At 44.2% G+C, this 11,502-nt stretch overlaps 1 protein-coding gene across 1 annotated transcript in view; it reads left to right on the top strand.

The window, feature by feature from the left end:
* Positions 1 to 11,502, top strand: part of LOC137427715 (voltage-dependent calcium channel gamma-5 subunit-like) — a 91,965-nt gene that overhangs the window by 50,448 nt on the left and 30,015 nt on the right. Inside the window, exons 3-4 of the mRNA XM_068117402.1 lie at positions 807 to 947; positions 1,145 to 1,290. Coding sequence (XP_067973503.1) covers positions 807 to 947; positions 1,145 to 1,290 — 287 coding nt within the window. The remainder of the gene's footprint in view (positions 1 to 806; positions 948 to 1,144; positions 1,291 to 11,502) is intronic.

The raw sequence follows: 11,502 nt of genomic DNA on the forward strand, positions 1-11,502 counted from the left end.
ACACACAAACAGACACACATACAAAAACACACACACATGCACAGACAGACACACACACACACACACACACAGACACACACACATGCACAGGCATACACACACAGCCACACACACACAAACAGACACACATACAAAAACACACACACATGCACAGACACACACACACACACACACACACACACACACACACACACAAACAAACACACATGCACATTGCACATACACACACAAACACACACACAAATGCACAGACACACACAGACACATGCACAGACACACACACACACACACACACACACACACACACACACACACACACAAACAAACACACATGCACATTGCACATACACACACAAACACACACACACATGCACAGACACACACACATGCACAGACACACACACACACACACACACACACATGCACACACACACACATGCACAGACACACACATAGACACACACATACAGACACACACATACAGACATACAGATACACACAGAAGTGATTACAAAACCCTGTCTCCTGCTATGCAGAGGACGGACTAAAAAGGAAAAACTGGGAAAAATGACTGGATTTTACAGCCAAGGACACATATAATTAGCATAATGAGTGGATTAACCCCTCACGTGGGAAGCTGGGTCGCTAAACTAATATCTGGCACAAAACTGACCTTTAAATCAGTCTTAAGGTTTATTGAAGTAATGGTACAGCTTCCTGCTCCTTCCATTGAATGACGCATCTCAGTCGTTTCGACTTTGCAGATGTTTTCAATGGGTCGTAATTTCTTTTTCAATCTTCTGTAGGTTTGATCCGATCGGCAACTCCTTTCCCGCTTGCCAGCCTGCTGCTGATGCTCGTGGGCTTCGTGCTGAGCAGCATGGGTCACGTGCAGCCACAACGCACCGCACTGGCCTTCGTCTCTGGCATCTGCTTCATCTTATCGGGTCAGCTCCGCGCTCTCGTGTCCTCGCATCGTCCGTGCGAGTGTGGTCCGTCGTCTAATTTTATTGTGGCGAGCTGCACCCTTCGTTCATGTTGCGCACTTCACGTGCCGTGCCTCACACGTGGTCCGCAGGTCATTGTGCTTTGATCGATGCATAATTGAGGCCCGCTGAGTGGTTGTGCCTGGTCATGTCTGCAGGGTTGGCTTTGGTGGTAGGACTGGTCCTTTACATCTCCAGTGTCAATGATGAGGTCGTCAACATGTCCAGTGAGAACGCCACCTCGTTCACTTACAGATACGGCTGGTCATTCACCTTCGCTGCCATTTCCTTCTTCTTTACGGAGGTCCTCCGCCTCTCCCTTCCCCTCTTCCTTAAGGCCAATTTATTCGCTTTTCCTTTCTTAACCCAATCCATTACGTTCTTCCTTTGACCACATGCATGTTCGCGTATTCCACATCAGCCCAACTCATTCACTACCTACGGTTGTGTTTTCTGGTTGCTTGATCATCCTCACATGTGGTAACAGAGATCATCCGCCATCGGCTCCACCTTTTTCCATTGGTTTAACCCTTTTGCATGGACGTACCCCTTCCTTGAATTAGCTCCACCTCCCATCCCGCATAAATTTGTCTATTTATACTTGAAAAATCAATTGTCTCATTCTCGTCAACATCAGTAAAAATGATTGAGAATAATGCTTAATGCTGTATTGTCCATGTCATATGTCCCTCAAGATTGTGAATTGGATCATTAACCTGTGAAAACTTCTTTTTTTTTTGTATACAAGATCGAGGATCGTGAAAGAGCTAACATTAATCACACAAAAAGTCAAACCGACACGTAAAACACAAAATAAGAGGAGCGATTGACAAGATGGGGAGAGAGGGGAAAGGACACAAACCAACATTTGAGAGCAGGGACATCAAGAGAACTGTTGGGGGAGGTGGGAGAGGTATAAAACATATGGACACTGCAAGCACTTCCAGGAAAGAAGTTTGAATTTCGAAAAAGTGAATCTGGGGTGAATTAGCAGGGGTAGAAAATATCAAGGTTTTGGATGGGGGAAGATAAGAGATGGTGGTGAACAGCTGTTTTAAAGACCTGGAAGGAGGAGTGGGATTGAAGGGAGTGGGGGAGTTTGTTCCAGAGGCGGAAGAAAAGGGGAATGAAGGAGTGAAGGTGAGCCAGGAGTCTTGATTTTGGCAGTTTAACCATAAAAGGGTTACTGGCAGATCTTGTGCGACCTGTTGGAATATTTGGGGGACAGAGCACAGAGAGAGCTGGGGGAACAAGGCCGGAGAGGAGTCGGTAGAAGACAGAAAGACCACCAACCTGCCTGCGGTGAGTGAGTGAAAGGCCCTCGGAGTTAGCTTCATCGCGGGAGATTCCAATGATTCTGAAAGCTTTGGCTTCAACAGCGTGAAGACGGGCTAGGTGTGAGGCAGGAGCACCGGCCCAGAGGGGGGAACAGTATTCCATTGAGCTGCGGATGAAAGCTTTGTATGTGGTGAGGAGCTCAGGTGTGCCAAGGAAGGACTTCGCCCGACGGAGGATGCCCAGTCGGCGACTGGCTTTGGAGGCCAGCTTGGAAATGTGGTTTTCCCAGGAAAGATCATGGCAGATAGTGAGATCTAAAAGCTTGAGCGACAGAACTTCTTGGAGAGGATTGTTGAGAAAGTAGATGGGAGGGTTTTCCAGTCGGTCTTTACGGAGAGACATAGTAAGAGTGTGAGATTTGTCAGGATTGAAAGACATGTTGAAAGACATGGAAAGACTTTCCTGAGTAACTCAACATAGCTTCAGGTGTTTTTTGTACACATAGTCGAGGCTCGTGGAAGAGTTAGTGCACTGAACGGGTTAGGACGTCACAGACAAAAACAGGCCGTAAAACACGCATGCATGGGGATGGAAACTCCAAGGAGGAAACACTGGAAAATTGGAAGGAGCAGGGATTTGGGTGGGTTAACGAGTGTGGAAAAGATTCTCGTTTTGGATTGGAAACGATCTGTTATGGCGGTGAGCAGCTGTCGTGAAAACCTGGAGGGAGGAATGAGGTTGAAGTTTATTCCACAGGTGGGGGGGGGGGGGCGTAAGGAAAGAATAAGTGGAAGTGAGCAGTGATTCTGGATTTTGGGAGTTGCACCAGAAGGGGGTTGATGGTGGACCTTGTGCACCCAGCAGAAACTGAAGGGGACAAAGACAGAAATATCAGATAGTACAAGATCAGAAAGGAGATGTTAGAAGACAGAGAGACCACCGACCTGTGTTTGATGGCGGTGATAATCCCATGGACTCAGCTTCGTCACGAGAGATTCCAATGATCTTGAAGGCCTTGATTTATACGGCGTCAAGCTGAGCAAGGATGTGAGGCAGGGGAGCCAGCCTAGAGGGGAGAGTAGTACTTCATCAGGTTGTGGAGGAAAGCTTTGTAGGTGGACAGGAGCTCAGGTGTGCCAAGGAAGGACTTTGTACGACATTGGATGCCCTGTCGGCGGCTGGCTTTGGAGGCCAACTTTGAAATGTGGCTTGCCCGAGATAGATCATGGCTGATAAGGAGACCTTGGAGTTTGAGTGACTGAGTTTCTTCAAGAGGATTGTTCGGAAAGTAGATGGGGGTGGGGGAAAGGGGGAGGTGGGGAGGGATAGGAGGGGATGCCAAATGGTTCTTTTGGAGAGAGATAGTGAGAGTGTGAGATTTACCAGGATTGAAAGACGTATTCCAAGTGTTTGACCATCATTTGATATTGTCAAGGTCTGAAGAGAGGGGAAGCGGCTGGAGCCTGTCTGTCTGAAGGATGAGAGATGTTATGCCACAAGGTGAAATCATCAGCAAATAGATAAAGGGGATTTTCCAGAGAGTCAGAGAGATCATTCATGAAGATCAGGAATAGGACTGGGCTCAGAACACTGCCTTGGCATACTCCAGCCCTGACATGGGATTGGTATCGATAATGAGGGGTTGGAGACACAAGATGTGGAAGCAAACACAGAATTGAGGCATTCGGCCTTCTCACGAGTGTTGTCGGCTGTCGTGCCACTTGAAGAGAGTTAAGGGATGGAAGGGGAGTAAACTCCAGATTTAACAAGGCACCATCAGGTTTTAGATGAGGGAGACAAGTTTGAAAGTTCATTCTTGAGGTTGGACAGATGTTGTTTTCTAGCTCTCCTGAGAGTGGACACCCACTTGTTGTGAACTTTTTGGAATGCACCGAGATGGCCTTTGGTCGGATTAGCCTTCCAGTAAGAGAGGGCAAGTTGTTTCAGAGCATCTGCCTCACCACAGGATTCGGTATACCATGAGTGGGAAGAAGAGTGAGATAACTGAAGATGAGATGGGATGAATCTGTTCATGACTAAGAGCAGGTTTCTGTGAAAGAATTCCCCGGCTGAGATAACGTCAGGGGCGGTAGATATCTAAGACGAGTACTGAAGAGAGATGGCTTCCTACAGTCCCTGCCGATCTGCTGGAGTGAAATGCCAGACTCGTCGGCATTGAGGCGGCTCCCTGAGAATCGCCAGGGAGATGTTGACTTTCAAAAACACATGATCAGATGAACCAAATGGAGCAGAGGATGAGCAGGAGACATTTGCGGGAAAGTTAGTCATCACCAAATCCAGAAGGGAGGATTTGCCATTGGGAGAAATCCAGGTTCGAAAATTCACAGATTGAGTCAGTCCCATGGAGTCACGGATGTCCTTGCTCAAGTGCAAGTCAGTTATGTCGTTTCTTTAGATTCCCATGGTTGATTTGTTGGAGATTGTCACACTTTTTCTAGTTTTGAATAATTGAGCAATTCAACCAGTCCTTCCGATCAGACTTTTAAGTTGTTGGCATGCTAACTACGCTATGCTCATCATTCTATTTATTCTGAAAATGTATTATCTCGAAAGTATAACCTTTGGGTTGACTGTCCAAATTCTAAAGTCCATCTACAGGTTATGAGTTTGATTGACACTTCTAATTCTATATCCACAGCCCTATGAGTACTCTTAAATGGTGATCCCCAAAATTTGGATCAGATACCATCCTGAATAGTTTGACTGATTATTCGAGCCCAATCTTTAAACCGTCTTTATCACCTTAATATGGGAAAGCACATCAACTCCTTCTAACAAACCATTCATGATGTTTCATTTTTGATTCTTCGTCCCAAGATTTCCACTACCCCTGATCGCTGCATTCTGGGTTATTTCACTACCCTCTGATGTTCAGGTGATGGAGCAGTCATGGCTGTATTTGGCTCCATTTATTGTTCCCTCTATCCTTAAAAGTCTCCCAGTCCCTGCTGCTAAAAAGCATCCCCATAGCATGATGCTGCCACCACGCTTCACAGTAGGGACGGTGTTCGATGGGTGGTGAGCTGTGCTCAGTTTCCGCCAGATGTAGCACTTTGCATTTAGGCCAAAGTGGTCAATTTTTGTTTCATCAGACCACAGAATCTTTTGCTTCATGCTATCAGTCTTGCATGTGCCTTCTTGTAAACTCCAGGCAGGCTGTCGTGTGCCTTTTTCTCAGGAGTGGCTTCCGTCTGGCCACTCTCCCAGTGTAATGAATTTGTATCCTTCTTTCAAGCCGAGTAAACGTAACAAGAATACAAGTCAAATTTGATTGCAAAAGTGTAGGTGCGTAAGCCAAGGTTGTAGCTGCTGGTTGCTTCATTATCTGGAAGCGCGGCTGTGCCGCTGACCAATGTCCCTGCAACCAGCAAGTGGGTACTCATTTTGCCGACCTCGGAAGGATGTCAGGATGAGCCAACCCACCTGCCGTTATTTAAACGGCATGACTAGGGCTCAAACTCAAGACCCTAAGGTCTTAAGTCAGCCACCTTAACCGTTAACCTAGAGCCAAAAGTAATTGATTCCTGATCAATTACATTGGTTATTTGGTAACCGTACATGTTTGTGAGCACGTGAAAGCCTCCGCTTTATTTTTTCTTTCCCTTCAGAATTTTTTTTTCCCACCAACAAAAGTTGAAAAACTGACGTGAAGAGTAAATCGAAACGGATTACATGTCTTGACATGGGTAATCTTAGTGGATTACAGTTACTGATGGTGGGTAATTTTATTTCACATGCATGTTAGACCCCACAACAACCACGGTCCCCGAAAAAGGCCAACCCCCGCTTGCGGGGAAAAATGGCCTCTAAAGGTGTTTTTTTTTTTTTTTTTCATGTTAGACCGCCTCTCCCCCCCCCCCCCCCCCCCCCTTCCACAAGACTGCTAGTTGTCACAAGAAAAGTCACAAATAACTCTGCACGCAGTTTCTTTGAGATGTAAGGCAGAAGAAGGTTGAAACTTTGCATACGACGTACATTTGCAATATTTAGAGATTGGTATTTTCAGATTTAAATATCACAAAGTCTCACCCAACAAGAAAATATTTTGTTGTTGTTGAACTCGCAAGTGGTTTGTCATTGTCATGACTCGTGAGTTGTTTTTTTACCCCATTCAAGTGGCTACTTTTACCCCATTCAGTGCTACTAGTGGTAATGACAATTAAATTTAACAAAACACACTTTTATAAATAGCCCTTCTTCATAAATAGGGCTGCTACTGATTGGTTTTCATGCATAAAAACACAATATTGCCCATGTTTGCTTTTCATTTTGTTTAATTTGCTGTCTCATTAGTATTAGTTGAATGGGTGTATATGTATATATCGATACTATAACAGAGCGTTTGGGTGTTTGGCTGTCTGTCAATCTGTGTCGCCATTTTCTCAGAGATGGCCAAACGGATCGTCGTTAAACTTTCAGAGGTTCAGCAGTGAGTGCTGGGGAGCGATTTAGGCAAAATAAATTTCAGTAAATTTTGAAAAAAAGTTGGATTTTTTAAAATCACGCTATTGTGCCAAAGCCTTTGCAGCTACGTAAAAGGTAATGTTAAATGATCCCTGATCCCATTCCTTTGTGGGTGGGTGTAGGGAAGTGTTTTAGGCCCCCACAACCTACTCGCACATGGACCATGCTACTCCATGCAGTTATATCTGTTCTAAGGTAATCTCTATCCCCCTCCCTCCACTCCCCGGAACCGCAGCTCCTGGAAGGTTCATTGCACGGGCAAAAGCTCCAGCCTTACCGCTTATAGTTGAACTTAACATATATATCAAGAGGGGCTGTGGGAAGTGAGGTGTAGCTAACTTACCTATTCTCCTTACCGTACTACCCCCTTAGTTTAAAGCAAAATTCAATAATGTACAATGACTATGGACAAAATTATTCCCCCTTGTTTCCTTGCTCCGATGTCCTGGAGAGGGGAGAGAATAGCTCCAAAATCAAATACACAAACAGCTGAGCCAAAATACCCAATTTTGAAACTACCTAACCAATTTCACGGGCTACCTGACTTACATAGCACATATCAAGTCAAGCGACCGATTATTCTAATTGGCGTTCCCAGCAAGAAACGCTGGACCAGGCATGGTCTCGCACTGGGTGCGAATCACCCGAACCCAATGCGTCCTTTAACAAACAGTTTAACCCTTATAATTAGTGATTTGGGACACTGAAATACTCTCCGTATTTATAGTGGATTTATAATGGCCAAGTTTATAGAGGCTAAGTGGATTTATAATGTGTATTGACAGCAAAAATGGTGGGAATACAAAAATATCAAGAAAGAGCAATCAGAGATTGCAGACCCTTGCCAGGATGTGTTTTCTGTGGTTTTTAAGGCTTTTGTGTCCAAAAAATATAGTGGGCGAACCACATGACCAATGACATCATCTTTTTTTTTTCTCCACCAATTTATCCCTCGATTCTGCTCAAGAAATTTCATCTCGATCGGATGAAGTTTTCTACTTGTCGAATTATGACGTCATAATGGACGCACCCATGACATCATCATTAACAGATGTTATTCCACTTGGAGAGTTCTTTACAATGAGCTATGTCTCAATTTTTTCTATGCAGCGCTTTCGGAGATATAGAGATGCAAAGTTTTTCGGTTTTTCCAAGATGGCGGCCGAACCATGTGACCTAAGACATCATTATTTTTTTCTCCACCAATTTATGCCTACATGACACTCAAGAAATTTCATCTTGATTGGATTAAGTTTTGTACTTGTCGAATTATGACATCATAATGCAGGGACCTATGACATCATCATTTACATATTTTATTCCCCATGGAGAGTTCTTTACAATGAACCATGTCTCAATTTTTTTAATTCAGTGCTTTCGGAGATATAGAGGTGCAAAGTTTTTCGGTTTTTCCAAGATGGCGGCCGAAACTCGTGATCTATGACGTCATAATTATTTTAAAATTATACAGGTGGAGCTGCACCTAAGGTGAAAATTTCCTGTCAATCGGACCAACGGTTGCAGAGAAAATCATATTTATTCTGTGCAAACAAACAGACAGACAAACGGACTCAAATGCAATACCCTCTCCTCAGGCTAATAAGCAATTCTATTATTTGTCTCCAAGACCCATACGTGCCCCCGAGTCCATGAACGAACAGCAGCTCTTTCATTTTATCTAAGTACTTAACTGGCCCCATTCACACCTCATTAGATAGACCAGAGAATCAGACAAGACAAAAAATTTGCCTTGATGGGATGCAGCTTAGTTCCAGGTGGAAACACGGCCTTGCAAAGAAAATAGTTCGTGCCGCAGCCATGGTGCTGTCACTCGGGGGAAGTGGATGCGGTCTAGAGTTGGGGGTGTATCTCAAGCAGGCAGATGCGTCATGCCCTCATATTCGCACACAGGTTCCACAGCAAGGTCTCCATGCCTCTCCTCCTTCGTGGTTTGCACCACAACAACAACAACAACAGGCATTTTAAGGCCATTTTCCCTGCTAGAGCGGGGGTTAGCCTTGCGGGCCCCATGACAATATGCTCCACTTTGCCCTATTTTCTACATCTCCCCTTGTTAAGCCCCTCGCCCGCATTTCTTCTTCCACCACCTTCAGCCAAGTCTTTCTCGGTCTTGCCCGCCCTCTACTTCCTTCTGCATTCATTTCCATCACTCTTCTCAACCAGTCACTTTCTTCCTTCCTCAACACATGACCAAACCATCTCAACCTGTTCCTCTTCACAGCATCCATCACAGGCTCTATTCCTATCATCTTCCACAATTCATCATTTGTCTTCCTCTCTCTCAACGATACTCCGCACATCCACTGAACCTTTCGCATTTCCACTCTTTCCAGCCTTCGTTGCTGTTCTATGTTCATTACCTATGTCTCGCTCCCATAAATCATAACACTTCTCACACATGTAGCATACCTTTCCCTTCAGCTTCAACAACACTCCCCTCCTCGTCAGCACACCACTCAGTTCCCGAAACTTCTTCCATGCACATCTCACTCTCGCAACCGTCGCCGAGTCTGATCCACCTTCCATTCAGCATGGCTCCTCGGTAGCAAAATGTTTTCACGCCTTCCTGCACCACCCTCTTTTATAGCCTTTGCCCCTACCTGTATCCGTGATACCACTAGCCATTCCCCCTCTGCTGCCATTGGCCCGTCACCCAGTCTGTGGGCAGGGCACCCAGCCCCGACCTTTCATCCAGATCGAATGGTGCTCTATCCATGTCATGGTGGCATTCCCTTCTTTACTAGCACCAATGGCCTATTGACACATTTTAAAGAACATAAAAGACAGATTACAATTCGATAAAACATAAAAAGGGTATGAAGGGATCGCAATTTTAGACACGTGGGGATGGAAGATGACAGCTTTCTGTACATACAGTATAAAACCACCGTTTAGAGGCCATTTTTCCCCGCAAAGCGGGGGTTGGCCTTTTCGGGGACCGTGGTAGTTGTTGTTTTTTGGTCCCCTTTTTGAAGCAATGTTTTACGGCCGGATGCCCTTCCTGACGCCAACCCTTTTTGCCGCCTTCAACGACAAACAGGGAATTACCAGTGAACTGGTACTCAAATTAGCCGACCTCGGAAGGATGACAGGCTGAGTCAACCCCCCTGGCATTAATTCGGCGATCGACCGAGATTCGAACCCAGGATCCTAGGATCCTAAGCCGGCACCCTAGCCGCTAGCCCAACACCAGGGATATACATACAGTATAATGATGAATAATCTTATATCACAATTAAATTACCTCATTCACGCTTATTCTAAACATGCAACATGGGAAATAATCTATATTATATTAGCCGTAGGTGATTCTGTCTGTCTGTCCGGGGGTGTGGCTTACTCCGTTTAGAGAGTAGCTCCACCCTTTCTGGGAGAGGCTTCATATAAACAAATATCCACCATTTTATTAACTCGCATAGCTTTGAGGTCTGTTTAGTTAGGCCCGTGCTGTCTTGCTCTCTCTCTCACAGTTTTATTTAAACTCTAATTCGATATATCATTTCATTTTTCACAGTCGCTAACAGTTTTAGACTCGGTTGAAAAAAACGGGAATAAAATCCCATGAAAGTTTCCATTTATGGAACGAAATGAATTCTCAAAGGCCTGTAATTTCAAGTCCATTGAGTCTCTCTCACACCTTTATCTCCAATCTAATTCACCATCTGATTTCATTTTTATCGATGGTTTTAGGCTTGGTCAGCAATATTTTAGTTTAGTAATAATTTTTTAGTTGAGAACTTTTACTATAGTAAAATTTTAGTCAGCAATAATTGAGAACATTCACGCACACGCAGGAAAATGCAGAGATATATATTTTTTTAAATCGGGCCACGATGTATCATACACCGCCCAACATGACACAGACGGCAACATGTCGACATATATTAAAAATTCGCTTTTTCTTTTCCGTTAAGATATATTACTTTTCCGTTTGATGACAGTCGTCACAAAACGTCAACAATGATGCCGACATATATTTCCTCGTTCTTATTTCATTCAACATTATTATCCGGAAGTAAAGGTTCTCGTGTTCATTTCATGTGTGCAAAAACAAACTGCATTTCACGTGTGCATGGACGTGTCATTCACGTATGTAAAATAAATAATTTAACAGACGGGAAATTGCTGAGAAATATTTCATTCGGAACAATTATACACCGCCTAAAGGAAAATTTTCACTGAGAAACCGAGTGAATTCACCGAGCGAATGTCATCGAATTTCACCGAGTTTCAGGAAATTAACAAGAGATATTTCTTCGTTGTTATTTTATTAGTTACCAGCAGAAGTACCCCACGTTGCCGGGCAGGGGGAGGGGGGAAGGGCACGTACACTTTAAACATGTATATAGATTTGGGATGTGGGATATATACATGTGGGACATGTGGGATGTGTGTAGGTGTGTGTATGTGTGTGTGTGTGTGTGTGTGTATATATGTGCGTGTATATGTGTGTATATGTATATGTGTATGCATGTGTGTCGTGTACGTGTGTGTGTATGTGTATGTGTGGGTGTACATGTGTGTGTGTATGTGTGTGTGTGTGTGTGTGTGTGTGTGTGTATATATATATATATGTGTGTGTGTGTGTGTATATATGTGTGTGTATATATATGTGTGTGCGTGTGTATGTACATATATGTATGTGTGGGTATGTGTATGTGTGTGTGTGCATGTATGTGTGTATATATGTGTGTGTATATATATGTGTGTGTGTGTGTATATATATATATAT

Source organism: Myxine glutinosa, chromosome 5 (assembly GCF_964187855.1).
Source record: "Myxine glutinosa chromosome 5, kmMyxGlut1.1, whole genome shotgun sequence".
NCBI lineage: Eukaryota > Metazoa > Chordata > Myxini > Myxiniformes > Myxinidae > Myxine > Myxine glutinosa.